Source organism: Antennarius striatus, chromosome 23 (genome assembly GCF_040054535.1).
Source record: "Antennarius striatus isolate MH-2024 chromosome 23, ASM4005453v1, whole genome shotgun sequence".
Lineage (NCBI taxonomy): Eukaryota > Metazoa > Chordata > Actinopteri > Lophiiformes > Antennariidae > Antennarius > Antennarius striatus.
In genome coordinates this window covers 1,792,486-1,814,873 of record NC_090798.1, presented here as the reverse complement: position 1 = coordinate 1,814,873, position 22,388 = coordinate 1,792,486, and the positions used below count along the sequence as shown (strand labels likewise).

The 22,388-nt window shown below is 42.2% G+C and overlaps 1 protein-coding gene across 3 annotated transcripts in view; it reads left to right on the top strand.

Moving 5' to 3' along the window:
• The window catches only part of svep1 (sushi, von Willebrand factor type A, EGF and pentraxin domain containing 1), a 62,629-nt gene that overhangs the window by 8,934 nt on the left and 31,307 nt on the right, over positions 1-22,388 (top strand). For all 3 annotated transcript variants that reach the window (XR_011034378.1, XM_068307948.1, XM_068307947.1), the window contains exons 2-3: positions 7,897-8,152; positions 9,058-9,234. Coding sequence is in view for 2 of the 3 variants with exons in the window: in XM_068307948.1 (XP_068164049.1) it covers positions 7,897-8,152; positions 9,058-9,234 (433 nt within the window). In the remaining variant the exon portion in view is untranslated. The remainder of the gene's footprint in view (positions 1-7,896; positions 8,153-9,057; positions 9,235-22,388) is intronic.

Here is a 22,388-nt window from a genome sequence, read left to right as displayed (position 1 = left end):
CAGACTCCCGCTCTTAAAATGCTGCTCAGCGATTGATAGGTGCTTCTGACGGCATCTGTGTGTGTGTGTGCGTGTGTGTGTGTGTGTGTGTGTGTGTGAGTGTGAGAGAAAGTGATAAATGACAGGCGAGGGTGTGAGGTGTTGAGGTGGAGCGGTACAAGAAGAATTGGAAGGAGTGGAGCGACGGCTTTGATGAATAATGCTCAGTCGATCAGGTCAAAGGTCAGGGAGGCGTTCGCAGCTTTTATGACCTTTTAAATGTGATGATCAACCGTGAATGTCATTAGAAAACTGTGGTTTCTTAATTTCAGTGGGAAAAAAAGCCTATTTCCACTGAGGCGGCCGAGTTCTTTTAAGAGTAGGCTGTCTGGCATTTATTTATTTCTTTAGGGATGAGGGTGGGGATCATTGGATTTTTGAGATATTATTCCAGTGTTATTGGAGTTTCCTCAGCAGACGATGCTGCTACGATTGTTCTGAATGCGTTTTGTGGAATTTTTGGAGTCCTGGTCTGCTGTGAGTCAAAAAGTTGAGGATGAACGTCTGACCACAACGTGGAAATTCTGGAGTTGTTGAACACATCACGCAATCATCATCCTCAGCTGATGACACACTCATTTTCTTGAGCCAATCTTCATTTTTTTTAGTACTTTTTGATTTTTTGCACATTTTTATGGAAGCCTGCCGTTTCCAAGGTCAAGAAAGAACTTTCTGCTGAGCAAGTTTCTCGGAGTGACGTCCTTCAAATTGATTTTAAGGAACCGTGACGTGCGCTGAGTGACACATCGCACATAAGAAAAGCAAACTTGCCATTCGTCTGTATTCACTAAACAGCATTTAATCCGCAGCTATGCGTTTAAAAACACAAATTCTTAAATCATATGGATTTACTTTGGCATCATGGGATTAGGATTGACCCAAACGGTCATACGTTGGCACCTGAAAAAAACCCCCAAAACTATTTCTTCGAGCCAGTAGTAGCAACTAAATAACATGTTTTTATGGGCTAAGGCATGTGGGTCTATTAGTAAACCACTTGCTATGTTGAGGTTAGCGTTTGAGAGTGCCAGATTCCATTGGGTTGTTTTCTTTGGTGATTGACTGTGTATGTGTTTGCCCGTCTCTACCTCTCTATTTGTGTGAATTACTCTAAGTAGATAATTGGTACATGTACATGAACCCACAAATATGCCCTAGAACATGCTGTATGTATGACCCCCCCCCCCCCACACATTCTCCAGGCTCGATTGATTTCATTCCGTAGTTGGTTTTGTCTCAGCTTCAGCACGATTGGCTTGTTCCAAAAGGCATTTTGTGTTCATGTTGAGATGCTTGGCAGGAAACCCGGTTCCACAGAACCTGATACGGATCACTTAAAAGCAGGAGAACACAAAAGCATATGAGTGTAATCTGTTTAAGGTACTCAAACACAGGTGTTTCCCAGCAACAGCATGCTTCTCCTGATGTTTTAACTACATTTCTAGTGATTTAGGACGAGTTTCAAACATGCGTGGCAACGCAGGCTCTTATTTAACGTGTTCTCATCTTCAAATGCTCTCCAAACTCATCTTATTATGAGTTTTGATAGAATTTATTCCACTAGCCAGGTCATGTATGGAAAACCGTTGGGGGTGGGGGGGGGGTTTGGTAAAATTGCAAGCTCCAAACGTCTGCTCCATTAAGAGGAAATCTTCAGCTTAAGCTGGTGCCAAGAAAAACACCCCCCCCCCCCGAGGAGAAGGAACAACGAGGACCGTGAGGAAGAAATGCAACGACAGCAACAAGAGTCACCACAACAAAAGAAAGCGCTGCGTCTGTGTCCACCGTGTGGTCCGACGAGATGGGATTCATTTACACGGACGCTCCGAGCCGGAGACATTCCCCAAATAATTCCCTTCACATAAACTCTCTCAACACACCAGTTTGGAAGGGAAGTGTGTGTCACAAATACTACATTCCATTCTCTGACTACCTGTACTTTAAACTTCTGAACCAGTTAGATGCAAATATTTTATGATTTACTCTGCTACATCTGCCAGCTTTAGTTGCTTTAGTTATTTTTTCAGTGATTATTTTTTCAATTAAAACCACAAAATCGTCAATTGCGATTGCTTTGAATCTGATTTTTTTAATATATTTTTTTAATTTCTGACAAACTAAAACATGAAAAAGAAAAATGTTCTTGTTCGTGTTAAGATAATTAAAGTATTGTTGAAAACAGGCCTGGTTTTTTGACCTCATGTCATTCTCACTGGATGGCACCGCTACAAACAATATGATAATTAAAAACGGCCGTAATATTAATCCAAAAAACACCAGACACACTTACGGAATGTTTTACATGCAGGATTTAACATGCAGTGGAGTACTTGTTATTGCTGGTACTTAAATACGCTGCATGGGGGTTGCATCCCGCAAACTTACCCTCCTCAAGCCTTTGTGTTTTGAATTAAAAACATAAAAAGCATGAATTCACCCAGTGTTCAAAGTCAGTCAAAGTGCACGTCATTGGAGAGTTTTCATTGTAAACCCTAGATGAAGAACTTTCAGCTGTGTTCTGATTCTGTACGTTTGTTTTCTGATATTTCAAGACCGTAAATGTCAAGGATTTGCTCTGAAATAGTAAGTGTAGAATAAATTTAAGTAACACAAGATACAAGACATGAGTCGATCTGCCAAGTTAGTCCGACCCAGGCGTCATCCAACCGGTTCTCAGACCGTAACCTTCTGTTATTCTTCCTCCCACGCAATCAAACCAGCTTTCCCCATCCAATTACCCAGAATGCTGTCTCCAAATTGGAACACGTTCAATGCTTAAAATGTTTCTCTCAGCATTTCATTCCACCAACGCAGCACACAGACCAGTTAGTGGGGGGGGGGGATAATTAAATAAGCTTCTCATTTGCTATCCAAGATGGTCTTTCTGCAAGGCTTCACATTGTGGAATTAGCTTCTCTGTTCCTCTTTAACTCTCTCCTTTTGTTGGGTTGTTGAGTGTGATGAATGGTGTTTTGACACACGGTGACTCCAGCTCACCACGGCTAGAGATTCACTAGTACTTACTCCTCCAACACTATGGATTCCATTACACTTCTTGTCTCAGTTTGGCGCTGCTTACCTATCCACAACCTTCAGGGAGGCTTAAGGGAAGACGTCTGAATCATTAATTAGTGGTAAGTTAGTCAGTGGTCGCCAAAGTGGGAGCATTTTATTTTCCTCTAATGCTCTTTCTGTTCTAGGAATAGTTTTCCTTCCCTAAAATTTTTGCCGATCATACACCAGACAGGTTAACAATTATCTGTGTCGTCTCTGTTGGAACTTCAAAAACAACTCCTGTGGTTTTCAGAACCTTCACTTAAAGCACAGTGATTGATGAGCAACAGCCTTTCCTAAAATATTGTTTGAAAATATTGTTTTTTGGTTCACTTTTTAAACACAGGCCATCTAAATAAAACACCCAATGAGAGGAGGTTGCATCATTTCTGGTTGATTCGTTTGCAGGAGGAGCCTAAGATGAGGAGAAGCAAGTAAATGAAGTCCAACTAATGGATTATGAAGCAGATGATCTGGGATTATTAGTCTGTTTTAGACTCTTAAGGGAGATTGAAATTCTCCCTAAGAATCCCTGACCAGCACCAAGATTATACTAGAGGTGGTGGTGGTGGTGGATGAAACTGAACGGATTTGAATGAGAATAGTGGAGGCCAGTGCTAAATTTAATGTCATCATGTAGCTGTATAAACCGACTCATATGTTACATCACTGAATAGGATGAAATAAATTTGACTTCTGCTTCTTGTTTTGAATATTAATATTGGCAGTTATTTCACATTTTAATTTTAATCCAACGCAACAGCAGAGGGAGACGAGTGTAGAGGTGATGAGAAATACCCTCATGGAAGTTTATGAGTGCGCTTTCTAACGTCTTCAAATTTGCAGATAATGAAAGGGAAAATAAATCATTCTGGAAACATTTTCCAAAAAAATTAAAAGAAAAAACCCAAAACAAACCATTGCATAGTTTTTCCACATTATCTTTGAATACAATGTTTTATGGAAGCCAATCCTAGATTATAGGTGTTGGAGCAGCAACATGAAAGCTTTTGGAACTTGCTTTAGCATGTAGCCGTATCCGACTCCACTCAAGATATTGACATTTCAATTATGAGGTAGTGTCAGCAGCATCCGAGGCACGCTTCAAGTTCCTACAAGTGGATTTACATACCACGCTGTCATGAGAGCCAACCGATCAACTGAAAGATGAAGCGCTAATAATCATTTGCGAAAGAACAGCTAGAGCACACATATGTCTAAAGGGAAATCAAAATCGTGGAACATTTTGTGAAACTGGGCTGATGTCGTTGGAGAGTTTGTACAAAAAGTGAGAAATGAGGGGAACAATGAAATCAAAGCTTCCAAGGAAATGTTTAAAAATGGCTCTTCACATGTGCTCTCAAGTTAAAGCATTTCAAGTTACGTTGGCGTTCAAAACGGGATCCAATCAGAAGAATCTCCTGGATAACAAAAGTTGTTTTATTCCTGGGAGGCATGAACTCAAACAAGACGTGTGTGGCACAAGAGATTTATCACTGACTCCAACAGGAAATGATCTTTAAACGTGCCGTGGAGATGTTGCTCAATAGTACCAAAGTTGAGTTTAATTTGTGTGTGTGTGTGTGTGTGTGTGTGTGCTGTTCTCTTGGCCCCTGCAAAGTTATTGTTATTCTTACCACCCAGGTCATGAGCAGATAGCCTGTCGAAACAAGCGCTGTCACTTCCGAGCAGTGGGAAGAATGGATGCCGTTTTTATTTTATCCGCTGCGGAATGCATGAAATGACAGGTTTTTGATTTTGGGAGGTGGATCTCATGGAAGGACAGCAAGTTTTCTTTAAAGTGACTCAAGAAGAAAGAGATTCATGTCAATTTAATGAGGGAAAGCAAACTTAATGTCATTTATAGATGAGTAACTGCACAGAAACATGTCATCTTATTTAAAAAAACAGCAAGAATAGAACCAACTGAGTTCCATCTGATCGCCACCTTAATGAATTTTTTACATCTCTCAACGTTGAATGTTTTTTTGATTCAGTGTGGAACGCCTTGATTGCAATAGGAGAAAGAATCAAGTTAGGACCCGGTTCTGCTCAGATCCAGTTGGGTCTGAGCTCTGATCAAAGTCGTGGGAGGTGGATGTGCAGGCTGGGTGGGGGGGTGGGGGTCTTTACTTAGCATTCAGAATAGCTGCCATGCATGCATCAGCTCTAGATTTACAGCTGGACGGCTCTGGCACCATCGTCGGCCCCTCAAGCTGTGGAAATGTTTCCTGCTGCCAAACGCGTGGAGGTGCCTGCGTTTGATGTTCTAATCATACGAGCATCTGTTTAGACATGGAAGGATGATGATTTTATTTATTTATGTCGCTGGTTCACCAATGGATTGTGTACAAGAATGATAAATCCACTTCAGCTCCTAATATCTTCTGATCTTTGTGGCGTTTCGGAGCGGTGAGATCAATCCCTCCTGGCCTGTTGAGACAGCAAAATTATTTTACTGTATACTTAAACTGTCCAATATCTCTTCCTGAAACTCATGCGATCTTTAAAGCATCAGACAAGTTGAATAAATGGAAGCCTGAGGTGGACGTACAGAATCGTTTTCTTTTTTGTTGCAACACAAATAATCACGTTTTAAATCCAGTCCAAGAGTCTTCGGCTGTCGTCCATCGATTTATGAAGCGTCGTATTTTTCAAAAGGAAGATTACGCTCCATAATGTACGCTAGAACGTAAATTTATTGCAGTGACCGTTACTTTTATACGCTCTTTTCTGCCTCCGTTCTTCCCGGACAGTTTTATTCTCATGATATAATGATCTGAGAAAATTTCTCTTCATAAACTGGAAACAGGTGGAACTAGATAGAAGAGTGTTTTGTTTGCGGAGGTGTGTGATTCGGTCTGACGTGATGATGTCATACTGATCACATGACACCTGTTATAAACACGTGTTAGGGTGGTATAACCTGTTATAGACATGTCATAGCAGACCAAATTCTAAAAGACAAAGCATTATTTTGTGTGACCGGTAAGGTGCACTAAAGGGCAGCCCCTTCCCACACACCGGCTCCTGCGGTCGCCTTTATGTTAGTGCATCGACCTGAAGTATGTGGAGGTTATTCAGGAGGTTATTATTAGTGGCTTTACATGCGTATGCTCCATTTGGTGACATATCCACAGCCACTGACTCATGGCTTATTCACAAACCGCTGTGGCCTAAAAAGCACTTTAAGCAGATGCCTAATAAAAGACCTGAAAACCCCCCGAAACACAATATTAACAACATAAAGAAGAGACATATAGGAATGCCAGAGAGAGTTCATACATCAGTTTGTTCAGCGTTTTTTTTTAAATACTGAAGCGACCTGTCGCTGCACTGACAGCTGGCATGAGGGTGTGTGTGTGTGTGTGTGTGTGTATGGGGGTGGGGGGGGGGTCCTCTCATCTGAATTCTGAGGCCATCCGGGGTGCAAACGACTCCATCCTCCCCTGGGGCCTTGGCAGAGAAAGCAGCCTCTCCCTCGCCTCTCAATCGTCTTTTTTTCCCGTCCTTCACTCTGTAATTACACAGCTCCTGCCAGAGAAACCTTGAAATTTAGACAATTAGACAATAAATACCAGAGCTCTCTCTCCTGTTCGGCTCCACGACCCTCGACATTCTGGGATAGAGGAAAGTCAGCCACCTCCTCCTGTAACACGCATCACTTCTCCCCCTCCTACTCGCTCATTCTTAATGATGCTTCTCATCGTTCCCACTTTCGGCGAGAGGATATCTGTCATCTCCACCTTCTTTCATTTTCCATTTTTACCTTATAACCTCACATAAAACACCGTTACAAAAGACCTGCTTGGCTTGTCCACAGCAAAGCTCACAGATGGTTGTGTTGTTTTTTTGTTTTTTGTTTTTTTCTTCGTCTTTACTCCGGGGGGAAATTAAATATATGTTTCCCTGACTTTAATGTTTGGCCTAATTGTATGTGGTGGATTGTAAACTGTGGCTAAAGTTAGTTTGGGAACTGTAGCTGGAGTCTGGGTTTGCGTTGTGTTCTCTGGTGGTTTTCCACCACTGGCGAGCAGCTGCGTCGTCTGTTGGAGAAATAATTACTATTGTAGAGCTCCTTCCTCCTCTCCTGTCCCTCCTCCTCATTTGGCCCCCGTCGCCTGTCTTGCTGATGTAGGGTTTTGACGAACCCTAGAATTGAGGGCTGTTTTTAGTGGTTTGTGTGTGACGTTCTTCGTTATTCGATTCAGTCGTATCAACCAAAGCTGGAGTTTTGTTGGGAGCTGAGCAAATAAGACGTGTGTATTTGATGGGTCAGCCTTCGCAACGCATTACCAGCGTGACTGCACGTACAAAGATTTTATTCTTTATGTCATCCTGTAAGGATGTCGTCTGTTGAAATCAGACCACGACACGTCTATTTTTATTTCTTTTATATATTTCAGCAGTTTTTTTCTTCACATTTGTGTTTCAAAGGTAGAATTAAGGGCATATTTGAGTTTTATAATGAGAAGACTGTATCCGATGCACTAGCATAGTCCTCATCTGACTATCGGCATGTCGAAAGTTCCTTCTGTTTTAATATATTTATGTTTTTTGGGAGTTGTAAGCTGTAATTTTTCATTGAAACGAACATTTACTTTCTTCCAAAAACCACAAAACAGCAGGACGTGACTGTCTTACTTTATTTTCCTCTTGTTATTTGTTTTATTTTTGAGTTTCTTTGAGAAAGCAAGGACAAAATTCTTCTAATAGTTACAGAAATAAAAGGTAAATTAAAGGAAATATTTCATTTACAACCAGGAAATTTATTAAATATATTTTCGCTTTCTCCTCTATCAGCAAATCCTTCGTCACTCCCGCTCTAACGCCACCAAGGCCATCTTCCTGATCACCGATGGCTACTCGAACGGCGGCGACCCGCGGCCGGTGGCCGCAGCCCTGAGGGAGCGAGGGGTGGAGATCTTCACCTTGGGCATTTGGCAGGGAAACATCAGGGAGCTTCACGACATGGCCTCCCAGCCCAAGGACCAGCACTGCTACCTGGTGCACAACTTTGCTGAGTTCGAGGCTCTGGCTCGCCGTGCGCTGCATGAAGGTACGAAAGCGCAGACGAGTTCTGGAGATGCAGTTTCTCATGGTAGAGAAACGGTATGTTCCGTTTCTTGAGGGGATGGAGGGGTCGTGGTCATCTCGCCCTCCAGATGCTGCTTTAAAAGAAGCGTCTTCATTTAAAGGACTCAAATACGGAGGGGCAGAGGATAGGGTTACAAGCTGCACTTTCTCCCATCATCACCAGTTGATCTATCTCAGTGTTTTGGAAGTGGAGGTTCTGACCCTGTTCAAATCCCAGTTTTTACTTAAAAGAAGCCAGGCAATAATTCAAAATGTAATCCGACAACATAAATTTCACATGGCCTCCTTTGTAATGTTCTGCCAGCAGCCATTAGGTCTAACTTTCACACAGATTGGATGGAATTAAACCCCTTTTTCCCACAGATGGGGGGGGGGGGCTTCCCGCAATCTGATGAAAAGTGGGACGTAATCACGGTTTTAAGAGTTAAAAAAAATCACCATCAGAGCCGAGTAGAGTGCTGAGTCTGTAGAACGCTATAAATCACACGGTTTAGTTAGACTGTTGACGTGAATTCACACACACGTTGTCTAAAGTTCATTCACCGACAACAAACTGAAACACACACTCTGGTTTTTGACTGGTGGGTCGACCCGGCTCTGATTTATGGGCTTTTGTTAGAGACTAGTTTGTTTGGTCGCTTTTAAACCGAGAGAAGAAGATGTGTCCGTGTGGCTCGTGGGTTGTGTTGAATTCTGTTTTGTTTTTTCTTGTTTATACCGGTTTGTTGTTGGATTTCTTATGTTGGAAATCTGTGTAAACACCTAACAGAAAACCGTTATTCCTCCACTTTGGACATAAACTTGTGTTTTACAGCGACAATCTGACCCGATTTCAAACACCTTCCTCTGGTTATTCTCCACCTGCAGACCTGCCCACAGGCAGCTACATCCAGGAAGACCTGTCGCGATGCTCCTCTCTCTGCGAAGCCGGCAGGGATTGCTGCGACCTGATGGCCAGCTGTAAGTGCGGCACGCACACGGGACAGTACGACTGCATCTGCGAGAAGGGTTACTACGGCAAAGGCCTGCAGCACGAGTGCACAGGTAGGTGGGAAACACGTCTGCCAGGCTCTTGAAGCCTTTTCTCAGCCTTTCTGCACCCCTGCTGTGTCAGACCCGTTTGTTTTCTCCTAGTTACCATCAAACACAGGTGATGTAATGGTTTGAAATGATCTGCAAGGCCTTGTAAGTGTGCAATAGGATTAAAACAAGCAGATATCCAACCCCATAAAAGGTTGCATCTGTAGTTGTGTTTTTGCTTTTTTCCCTTCCAACTTGCAGGTGGTCACTCCACACCTTCAGCATCCTCCTTTAAATCCCATCTTTTACATCCATTTCTTCTTTCTCTCCTTTCTTTTTTCTCATTGCTTCATTTTCAACTTTTGTTTCACACGAAAAGCACTTATCCATTTGAGGAACTAAATGAGATCTGTTTCATCTGTTGCCAGGCTCCTCTGGCTTTTAAACTTTCTTTACTGCTGGTTTTTTAAATCTTTGGCCTGAATATTTTAATATTTTATGGGTACACAAATGTAATTTTAGTGCATAAGCAAAGTTGTTCTCAAGTGTTGCGTGTTTGTGTGTGTGATCATAAACTTGTCATCTTAGCTGCAAACTCATGCACGTCCATGCATATTAATATATTTGTACTCTATGGAATTTTTCCTAGGGTTTGGAAAATTATAGCTTTCATACAATTCTGAAACCGCAAGTTCAAGATAAAATTGTTGCAATGAAATCATGAAATGTTTAATCTAGACAGAGATTATTTTCTTTCCTTTGAATGCAAATATTCACCCGTCTAATCATCTATATTTTCGATGCCTTTTAATACCTTTCGCAAAACGTGATTTAGTCACCTCCTTCATCATAAAACCTCATATGTGTTCAATATTTTCAACCTCAATCAGAAAGAGACGTTCATAAATGAGATGAGAAGAGACAAACTGACTTTAATGATCTCTCTGCACAAACCGGTGGCCAACAGGAAATCCTCAAATTCAGCCTCGAATTCTTTCAAGTCAGGTTCCTCCTGCTGAAATGATAGATGACTGTTGCAGCGCATTAATTTTATTTTTCTTGAATGCGCGGCGTGAAATCGATCCACCGCTGCAGGCAGTCGAGTTAAGGTGCTTGTCAGCAGGATGTGAGATGACTCATTGATTTGCCTTTCAATCGTCTTCGGTCTGTTGAACCTCCAGGTTTCACAGATTTGATGCAGGTGGTCGTTGTCGTTTCATTGTAAAGTTAATGAGCAATCCGTTATTTTTATAGAACATGCAATCACTGAACGCACAGAGGAACAGAACCATCTGTGTGATTGTTGGAGAGCAGATGGTGTGGACCGGTTTGCACAAGTGTTTGCTGTTAAACCTGAACGATTTAAAGAGTTTACCTTTTGCTCGCAGGTGGCAGGGTACAGGGAAGTATGGGAGAAAAAGTCACAGTGGAAAAATGGGTAAAAATGGACTTTAACAAAAGGAAACAACTGGGTTTTATCCTCTCTGTGCCCACATGTTTCCAATCCTGAATTGGATAACAGACAGATGAGAGAGAGAAGACATTTGAGTGACAGTTCAAACACTTCAGATCAGACATTTAAAGTCACAGAGAGAAGAAAGTGACACATGGAGGAGGGTTTTTGAAAGCGAGAGCCAAAAGGGCATCGGGGTCATTGTGCCAGAAGCACGCATCCCTAATCCTCATCAGATGTTTGCTGAGACTGTAGCCTCTCTGTGCCCATTAATCTGCTTTAATGGTTTAATTAATAGCAGACAGAGTTGGCTTCGCTCGCTGGAGGAAAGACACGGCGAAGCGCTCCAACCACAAATGATGATTGCTTCCTCTTTCTGTCTCTCACTCACTAATATAATAAGATCACACGGGAGACACTTGATTGTCTCTTCGTCGTAATGTAAAAGCAAAAGCGCTGACACATCCCAGGCTGGAATAAAACAGGCGCTGGATTCGCTGCTTTGGATGAATTGGCAGGCTAAGGTGCTATTACTCCTGTTCTCATCTCAGTTTTGGTTTTATTACGTGCTGTAAAATACACTCATGTATGTTTTTGAACACTACATTTATTGAAGCATTTATTCCCTAATAACTCACTGAGGCTCTTTTTGAAGCAGAAGTGGTTCCAGAACCAATTAGATTTGCGGCAAGAGTCGTTATGTAACCGAGAAACATGTCGAGTAAACCCGACAAACTCCTGCTGCTTGCAGAAAAAAAATCCAGCATCCCTCTTCAATATTTTGTTGCTTTAACCTCAACGGGCTTGGCTGAACTAGAGGTGTTTTGTCAATTATGGGTTCGCTGTCTGCGTCAGCAGTGCCATAGATCTTGAGTGGCAGACGGGCATTTGGTTGAGCTCGATGATGGGTGTGTGGTTTCAGGTGGGCCGTGGTCTAGACTGTAAGTTTGGAGAGGTTTTTATTCTTTTATGGCCTCCTGTTCTCACATTTAATAATCTTTAACACATCTGAAAATAAAATGACCAAACCTGAGGCCAGTAGAAGATTATTATTGTCATTGGCCGAAGAGCTTTGCTGGAAACACTCTCCAAATCCCTGCATTGTTGTTTACGAAGCTGTCGGCAGCCAAGTGAAACAACTTCTTCCGCAAAACACGACTGGAATCCCGTCAGATAGAAACGGATGACGGACCCCGGACATTGTTGTTTCTCCTCAAATACCGATCTCAAGCTAACGATATCTCGATCGTGGGGGCACTGCTTCAGGAATGGGGAAGTTAGGAGGCAACGTGTTTTCCTCCTGCCACACATTAGGGCTTATCAGCCCTTTTGTGTAGCCTGAGAAGATGACAGGAGCTCTGGACTGTGTTCATGTGGTGTCAGCTGGCTCTCATGATGGCTCGACTGGGAAGAGAGAAAGACGCGACTTGAGATATCCAGATTGATTTAGATTTGTAGTTTGTAGATTGCGGTGGAAAACAAACTGAGATCAAAAAATATCACAAATATCTTGATTAAGGATGGATGTGTATGATTAGGATGTGAGGAAATGCGTGTAACTGGATTTCCTTTCATATGACACTCATCAAGATCAAGAAGAATTTGTGTGAAACAAAATGTTCCCAGAAGAGTTCCTCAGTCTCAACAGAATTTAGCTCATGAAAGCCACTTGATCCCAATCGGAGCCTCATGGCAGCAGCAGCTCACACTCAACCCTGACGTCACGATCATCCCATCCTCACAGCAGAGAAAACCTCAAGCTGAACACAAACAGAACATTTACATGACAATAAAAGAGGTGTTTGAATATGACCATTATTAATTAAGATTATCTCTTTAAAACGTAAGAAATGTATTTATTATGGCACTCTGTTACTAACTATCAATATCTTAATTCACGGAAAGGAATAAAAAAGGCTGCACTTTCCTCAAAAAGCTGATTTTATTTGATATCAATTATAAAGATGGTCTGTGGATTAGTAAACTCATCAATTTAATCAATCTGATCAGCCTGGAATTCATTTATACACATTGATCAGTTTCATCATGGTGACAACAAAGTACCCGGTACTTCAGCTTGCCTTACCTTCTGTTCCATTCGTTACTTTACTTTTTGAACAGTACCTTCTGTTAACTTACCTTATATTACCAACTGAAAAGAGACATAATATGCGCTGTCATGCTAACACCTGCCTACACACACAAGGACACCCTATCCTATGCAGGGACCTACTCAAGTCTCATGCCACATGTTTTTTGGTGCTTGGCGTGTCGTCACTGGAGGCCTGTGAAAACATACCACGCTCACGGATCTGACATGTACCAGATCCAGTGCAGAGCCGGGCCTGTTTATATCACCTGAGACAGCACAGACTCCACGTACTGTAGTCGATCACACCAGCAAGTTGCTCAATGGAGTTGGATCGGTGTCAAGGAAACGATTCTCAATGAATGTAAATGTAGCTGGTGTTGTGTTAAGAGTTCTGTTCTATCCAAGAAATCCATTTGTAAACATAACACAAACAGAACCACTGAAACTGAACTGGAGCTGGGGTTTCTTCCACTGTTTCTTTGTTGTTGTTTTTTACTCAATTTTGCTGATGTGATTTGTCTTTTTTTTTCATTCGCTTATGCCGTTTTATTTATTTAGCTCGTTTTTGATCGTCTTCCTCTTTAGAATCATTCATTTATTCATTCATTCATTGACTGGGGGAGTGAGGCAGGGTACACTCCGGGTGCGACCCCAGTGCACCACGGAGCCACATGTAGACAAATTCTCTAGGATCTGAAATTTAAATTGTTAAATTCTTTCCTACGAAGGCCAGTTTGTCTTTTGACACATAGGGTCTCAATAGAGACTGTAGAGACCATGTAGAGACTACAGTCTCTATAGAGACTGTGTAGACTATAGTTATGGAGACTATGTAGAGACTATAGTCTCTATAGAGACTGTGTAGACTATAGTTATAGAGACTGTGTAGAGACTTGTCTCTATAGAGACTATAGTCTCTACAGTCTATAGTTGAACAGCATACGATTGTAGTCCTAACCTACGTGTGTGTGTTGTTTCTGTCAAACGTATGACTGTTCTGTGTGTGAAACATTCCAGAAGACAGCCATCATATGTGGTCAGTATTCCTGGCTATGGATACCTGACATCTAATAAATTTTATGAACAGCTGAAGTCCTCAAACATCAGTCTGCAATCCCAATACAACATGAATAAAGGTGACATAACAGCACTCTTATCTCATTGTCTGGTCAGGAAGCTGGGAGAAAGGTGTGAGGATTACACAAGGAGGTCACAGACATGAATATTCATGAACTCCTGACAGTTTTCAAGATAACAATCCAGCGTTTAAAGCGTTAAGAGCAGATTTGAATCCACATGCGAACCAGAACTTAATCTGGTCGTGGGCCAGCTTGTTAGACAGACATAAAACCATCACCACCACCAGCTGCATGAACAGGCCCTAATACCCCACATCTGTTTGCTCATTTATTTTAATTAGCCCTTAAATGTTTTCATAAATAAATATATTCCTACCATGGTAGTAAATATGGCCAACATGTTACATAAACATTAACATAGAGGCTCTCTATTGCCCTTAAGCTACCCCATCAATAACCACAGCAGACTGTCTGCCCCTCTGTAGGACTTCATTGGTTCTAGTCCTCAACGTTTTTGAGGGGAAAATCAAGGATTTAGCAGCTCTTCATGAATTCTGGGTCTAGTTCTGAAAAAGAGGCAAATAGCTGGGAATTCCTGGGGACAAGCGGAGGAGGATTTTTTTCCGGGGGGTTAAGTACCACCACCCCCCCCCGACTCTCCACCACTGATTGCTTAAACTGACTGGATGGAAGTTAAGATTTGTGTTTTTCTTTGCTGAGCAGAGAGTGGAAAGAAAAGGGAGAGGGAGGGTGATTCCTTACCCTGGAGTCATGCATCCTTTGTGGTGGATGGATGGAGAGCTTTCAGTGACTGGGCAAAGATCAGACTGGCTCTGATCCAGACCCAGAGAGCAAGACAAGCAGGGAGAGGGAGGGGGGGTACTACCAGTAATAAGCTCAGTGATAAATATTGTTTTCATCCAACTGAAAAGTGATTTACAACTGCTAAAATAACACGTGATGTTCCGATTTGGTGTTATGGCAATAAAAGCGAGACAAACAAAACATCAGGATGTGATAACAGAGGAATAAATTGGCCGTGCAGACTTGAATCTAGCTTTTTATGACTATCCTGAGTAATTCAGTGAAAATATCTATTAAAACAAAACAAAAAAAAAGCGAAACAATCGGGCTTGATCAGTTGCAGGTGTTCAGTCATAAATGTATTTGCATTGGCGATCTGCCTGTTGATTGGTCCGCCATGTTAACTAAGTCCACCACTGCTGGACTGCTGGGAGAACTCTCAACATCATCGGACATCCTCCGACTTCTCCTGTCACGCTTTGAGGTTGTATTTGTCATTTTGGGTGAAATATCTCAAAATAAATACCTTTGTCACACATTCATTTCTCCACAGGATGATTTATCACCACTTCCTTTCCCGCTTTGAGGAAACTTTTACTGATAGTGGTGGATAATCATGTCTAACTGTCTTATTTACAACATGATTCATTACCTTTTATGTGTCTCATTGTATTTTGTATGTGTGCTTGTGAGTCAAATGTAGTTTTAATGCCTACAAATGATGGCCATTGCTATGAAAAACCTCAAATTGTGGTAAACCCAAGTAATCCTTTAACAATTGTAAGAATATTTGGCAGACGACCAAAATGTTTTTCTGCTGTGACTGAAGGAGGCGGCGTCCGTTTCGCCCTCAGGTGTTTCTGACAGTCCTTTACGCCATTTGCTGTTTGAAGTTTGTCCTCTAGTCCGCACCGTATGCATCAGTCTGGAAGCGCCGTCGTGTTGAAATCCCTCAGAGCCACATGTTCCAGCCCCGTCCCGCCCTCTCCTCCCTCATTAAACTACACATAGAGGTTAGTAAAAAGGGTTAATTGATGAGTACAGCTGGCATGTTTGTAGGTCAGGGACGAGATGTGGTATAAAGGGAGGCCACTGTGTGGAAGTGTACCAAAGAAAGAAGAGATAGATGAAGAGGTATGGAGCCTAATGGACGCTCCTCTCTGCAGACCAGGAGAATCAAGGAGCTGTGAAATGGCCAGTATGTCAATAACGTTTATCATCCCACTGCCTTCCATTGTTGTTCTCCTCGTCTTCCTGCACCAGTCACCAGAAGCACCAATCTCTGATCTGTTTCCTGTCTTCAGCTCCGAGCAGAGTCAAGGTGGAGACCATGAAGCTCTACCGTCATAATATAGGATCCCCTTTTTCTCCCTGAAACGTTTTATAAATAGGATCTTTTGTTCCACTGGCATTACCCAGGTCTGACAGAGCACACTTTGTGTAACTTCCTCTTTGACTTTTGTGCGCTTTTGAATATTTTATCTTCTTTGTGCTTCATTTTCTCTCACACACATAATTTAAAGTGGCAAATGTGCCCATGGGAATTTAAAACACGATTAATTTCTCCTGTAGCATCTTAAGTGCTTTTCCTCAGTGTCTTTTTCGAGTCCTTTGCCCTTCTTTGACTTCAACAAGTTTGTCCCTCGCCGTGACCCCCATTCGTCTCTGGATGTTTTCTCCAACCCTATTAGTGCTCTCTCTCAGCTCCCTCCTACTTCCTTTCACTTTCTGCTCCTCTCGATCCTCTCTCTGCTTGTGTCAATGCATGTGTGAGCTGTTGACGGAAATCTCTCCAGTTCGTGGGAGGTGGTGAAGAGGGACACACGCAACGTCAAAGGTCAAAGGCTAGGGATAGAGGAAGTCAGCAGCTGCCAGCTCCGTAGAAGAAAAGCATCTGTCTCTTTCTTTTTTGTCTCGATCTGTGCCTTCAAATCAGCTCCTGTTTGGACTCAATGGCTTCTTCAGCTCGACAAATCCCTCTAGGAAGCGTTCCAGAAGAAATAGTCTCTCTGCGCCCATGAATGCAGACAAGAGTGAGGAAGTTTTTGTCCGCAGGGCCTTGAGAATATGTCTGGGTGTGGAGAGTTGGCACAATCGTAGACTAGACACAATAGTTTTCATGTTTGTTTGTGACTCACGCGGATTAAATTTGCTTTATGTGGCAGCGGCACACAAACACATAAAGAAACACAAAGATCCAGACACGCACAGCCTGTCTCGCACATCCCTAAACTCGCAATCCCTTAAGGAAAGATTGATGCAAGGAATGATGTAATGAGAGCTGTCCTTATTCGGTAAACGCGTTAGCATTAGCGTTCTAGGATGCTACAGTTGTCCCAAGCGGACCGAGATCACGCCACAGTGTTTTATCACAACGTGTCCCAACCCCTCTGACATCTATAATCGGGCGCACCAGAGCGGGGACCAACCTGTTTGTACAGTTGTTTAGCGGTTTGCCTTGCTCCACCATTGAATCCCAGTGTTCCTGGAGTCTGTAATAAGCGAGGAGGACAGTCTCCCTGTCCTTGGGAAGCCATAAGAGGTATCTAGCAATTGTGGTGAAATCATTCTCCTCTGGGAATAGGTTGGAATAATAAGCATGAAAACAGTGATGGAACCATCGCCGAACCCCGTCAGCTCTCTCTCTCTCTAAAGACTGCCTTCCATCACATTGCACACATTTCACATCCTGGGGATCAGGGGGTCTGTGGAGTTCCGGTTGTCCTCCCCAGATGGAACCTATGTAGGTGGACAGCTGTGAGCCACATCTCAACTCCCATCCCCCCCTTTTTTTTTTTGTCAGAGGAACCCAGCTGTAGAACAGACCAGGCTTCAATGACACCATGTGATTTACATAGTCTTGACACTCTGTATGGGCGGGACAGTTTTTATTTGTGACAGGTGATCCATATTTCAAGGTTTGAAGCCGATTCGGACATGTCTTTACTACCGAATGTGTTTTCAAGTGGAGTCGACTCAAGTCCAGGATGTAAATCTGAAATCTGAAAATCTTATCATAGTAAAAACTGAAGTAGGTAGTATTCTTGTTACATGGAAACTTGAGCCAGAAGGTATTTTAGGAACTGTAGATGTTTAGGAGCTACATGTGATTGACTTCCATCACTTCTAGTAGTTTCATATATTTATAATTTACATTCTTCACAAGTTTAAACTCCACAGTTTCAAGCTATCCTGGTGGTCCAGATGAATTCTCCAGGAGACTCATGTAGCCTGCTGGCTTAGAATAACTGTATATACAAGATATGTTTACCTGAAAAGAAAAAAGATTTAAAGAGCTCTCTAGTTTCTTCCCATCACTGTCAGGTCTTTGTGTGAAAGTATGCTTGTCATTGTTGGCTAGACTATACATTTTTAATTGTACATTTCCATTGTCTGTGCACCTCAAGTGTTGGAGGGAAGTCTCCAAGTGGAAAAGTTTTCCTCGCATGTCAACATTGTTTTCTCAGTGAAATACCCTGGAATTTAAGGCCGACTTAACAACATTTCTTGCATGAGAGAGGCTTCAACCACAAGTGACCGGTCCACATTTAGCAGCTCACTTTCAGTATTGTTTGGCTTTTCTTGATGACAGCCAGACAGAAAAGGGCTACGGCATTGCGAATGATATAGATCCTTAGAATATTGCCTACCAAGGATCTTCTTTGCAAATATCGCAAACTTAAATGTCTTAAATCTCAATTTTGTTTCTTGTTTAGTGTAGAAATTCCCCGTTGTCTGAATCCCCATTAAAAGAAGAAGTGATATTTCTTCAAGGCTTGCGTGTGTGTTGCCATGTGTGATTTTAGAATAGTCGAGTATGTCCCCGTCAGATGAAAAGCGTCTCGGCGTGTCTGTGTTTGTCCTTTGTGGCTGAAGATGCAGATGTTCTGGACGTCCTTTCATCGTTTCCGTCCTGGATTGTTTTGAGGCCTTTACTAATCGAACGCAGCTTCTCCCCCGAGACCAGAGAGATTCTTGTGTGATAGTAGGTTTGGCTTCTGGACCAGACTTTTTCTGCCAGTTTGAATGAGTTACTTCACAGAAAGACTTTAACAGATGAACTGGCCTGCGCTTGGTTTTTCCATTGTCTTCTCTTTTATACTCCATATTTCATCAGAAGGGACTATACTCTTAGGACAGAAGAGGGGGTTTAATGCTATCTGAGTAACGTTTAGTACAGGAACTCTAAAAGGGAAATCTGATTACTACTAGGATTTCTATATGTTAGATGAAAGAGTTTTGTGGCTCCAGAGGAAGAAACACGAAATCAGGCAATTCTCAAGCGATCAGAATCAGCATCCACTGATGTAAATGTAAATGATCTGGTGTTGGGCTGTTAGAAAGAAGTGATCCAACGAGACCTCTGCTCTTCCTTTTGCTTTTATGTTAGCAGCTTGAACCTACGCAAGCCGTTCTTCAATAAAACTCCCAATCCATCCTCCTAAATATCCAGTTGTATTTAAGATAACGTTTGATCAGAGATTATTAAGAGACAATAAATCCAGTTCTGCTGCTTTGAATTTGATGTGCTTTGGATTTTGTCTTTAAAATGTCAAATCAAAACCTTGGAAAACTGCTTATCACATTTTCTCAGAGCCTGACTCCAAACCAAGACTTCAAAACAAAAAAGAACTCATCTTTTGAAAACTGTAATTTATTTCTTCTCAGTTGACTGATCATTATAACTCTTGATCTTCGTTTCTAAGACTTGGGACACGTAGCCTGTGTCAGCAGTTTATGACGCTTATCTCATTTGATCGCTTCGTCTAGTTCCAACAGCTGAAAGTTTTATTTAATGTGATGAAAAAAAGCCGACAAATCAACCTCATTGTCCGTTTCTTGATTTACCTCCTAATTTAGCCATATTTATGTCTTTGTCTATGACCCTCGTCAATCTCTGTTCTTTTTTAAACCACAAAATGCATCCAAAAACACCAAAAAGTAAGAGTCCCTTCAACAAGACCATAACAAAACGGACAACATAGATAATCAAACAAGTGTTGATGCCTTTGGAATAAATTAAGCCCCGGTTTCAGTTTGCAGGAATGTTAAAGGAGAAAATCAGACATCCATTTGGTTAACAGTATTTAACCAACCTCCCATCTCCTCACTGGTTCCTATATTAAAGCCGTATTTCTCTCAGATGTCAACAACAAATCAGGTAGACAGTGTACAAACCGCAAAGTATGCAAACTAATTATGTTATGAGCATCATTTAACTTATTAAAATGGGCCGGAATGTTGCTTTAAGTCCAGATAAATAGCTGCTGATGGCTTGTTTTTCTCCTCTCCTGTGATCATTACAGCGTACAGTAGTTCTCTTTGAGCAGCTGCCGGGCCTTTCGCATGTCGCAGTCTAGACGCAGCAGATTCTTTCTGTTTTATGGTCATCTGGCCGCTGACGGTCCACTTCCTCTCTAAATGAAGGGTACAGTGAGTCGACTCCACAGCCATCGGCGGTCGGCCGACGGACCCAGAACGAGGCTGAAGCCTCCATCCTCGTCCAGAATCACTTATTTCCAGTATGGGGTCTCAGATTTTTGGCTCCAATCACAAAGCAGGGATAGATTTATTTATTTATTTATTTATTTTTTAAGGAGATTCGCGTAGTTTTCTCCATGTTCACCTTCCAGCTTTTCCTTTTTGACTTTGGATTCATGGCCGTTCTTTTTTTTTTTTTTTTTCATCGTTTATCCCTTCCTGTCCATCCCTCCCTCCTGATTCCCTCCAACCAGAAAGCCAAGTCTGGTCTTTCTAAACTCTGTGTGTGGGTGTGTGTGTGTGTGTGTGTGTCACCGTGAGTCTGTCTGTGTACATTTCTACCTGCCAGCACTTGGGACCTGCCAGGAATTGAAACTTTATATTTCTTTTGATACAGACTTTCCACTGTTGCGCTCTGGGTAAATTATTATTTGCATTAAAAATGACTGGGCTTTCTGTAAACCTGGAATTAAGCCGCAAACCAGAGTCAGACGGGATGCTTTTAGTGTCAGTCCATCCTTTATAGGATGCATCGGTTGTTAGACGGTCTCACGCACAGCAGGTATAGCATGCAGCAGCTCCGTGTGTGTGTGTGAGTGTGTGTGTGTGTGTGTGTGTGTTTGATGTGGGATACAGGCTGTATTTTAGTGGCAGCAGCCAGCAAGTTGAGCTTTTTATAGCCGGTTAACATCTCCTGGCTGACCCGCCGCCGGGCTCCAGCTGAGGGGTGAGGGTGTGTGTGTGGGGGGGGGGGGTGTGATGAGAGGCCTGGCTGGCATCGGTCTCAGCAGTGGAAATTCACACCTGGCCTCTGGATTAGCAGCAAATAGATGAGTTGTGAGGGAATATTAGCGCTGTTGATCCTCCGCTAAACACCGTACAGCAGAGCCGGTCATTGAAGAATGTTTTCCTGAACAGTTTACTCAGGCTCAGCGTCACAAACCAAACCTGTGAGCGGATTCCAAAGAAGACAGCGTGTTGTTTTCGTCCCGCCGCTCACACTGAAGGGGTTTTTGATAGTTTTCTCGTTTAAACGGCAAATTAAACTGTCTAAGAAGCTGTCTCCTCTCTGTAGCCTCAAACCGCTGTCATCAATAATACAATTTTCGATTTTCCAGTGAAGGCAAACGACCAGTTTCTTCCCCTTTTGATTCGGAGTCCAGTAACAAATAAGCATTTCACTTCAGATCTAGCGAAACCTTTAAGTAAGAGTCACTTTTAGTTATTTGAGCATTCCTCTGATGTCCCTGCATCCAATATTGTGGCGTAAAACAACATATATCCTTTTTAATATGAAGTTAAGAGAAACGGAATCAGAAAAGAATTTAACTGCCAATAAGGTCCTTTTGGGTCATTTCACTTCAGCCTGACGGGGTGAGGCTACCCGTTCTGTGGGGGTGTTAAACACAGGTTTAGTCTGTGAAAAGCTTCCTGTAAAGCAGTTTGGTTATACAGGAAAAACACACACACACACACACACACACACACACACAAGTTGGAGCTACTGATAAAAGTTTTTTCCCTTTAATGGGTTCCAGAAATTCTGTGAATTTTGGGAATTACCAGCACCACAAATCATTTATGTGGAACTCGCTTCACTAACGGCCGGTGAGAACTTTTGTTCTCGCTAACAAACAAAAATTCATACAATCAGAATCGAGTTAATCCAAAACCATCAGAGACCCGATGAGGTCACTGGATATCAGGGAGTTGGACTCACATTAGTCACCCAGTTTATTACAAGGAATTACATCACCGGTTGTATAAAATCATGTAATTTATGGACGACTTTGTGTGAAAGCAACTGTAAAGTCCTGCTAAGACCCTGTGATGGATTCACTCATTTTCACTCCTCTGCGCCCAGACTGATGTCCCGTTTCTTTGGAGGTTGATTGATGATGAATGAAAGAATGTTGAACCCCCCCCCCCACTTCATCTTTACAGCATGTCCTCTGTTCATACTGAGGTGAAGATAATAGGAAACATGCAGCTTTATGTCGGCGCAGGTTATTTTTCTGGTCCGCTCGTGTGTGTCGACATGCGAAACACGACCTCTTGGATTGTTGGATTTGATCACTTTCACTGCTTTAAAAAACTTGGAATTATTACAGTATTTTCCGCACTATAAGGCGCACATTCAATGAATTACATATTCTAAAACATTTTTTCATATATAAGACGCACTGGATTATAAGGCGCACTGTCGGTTTTTGATAAAATTAATGGCTCATGAACCAAACTCGTCTTATTTAACTTAGAATGTGATCAG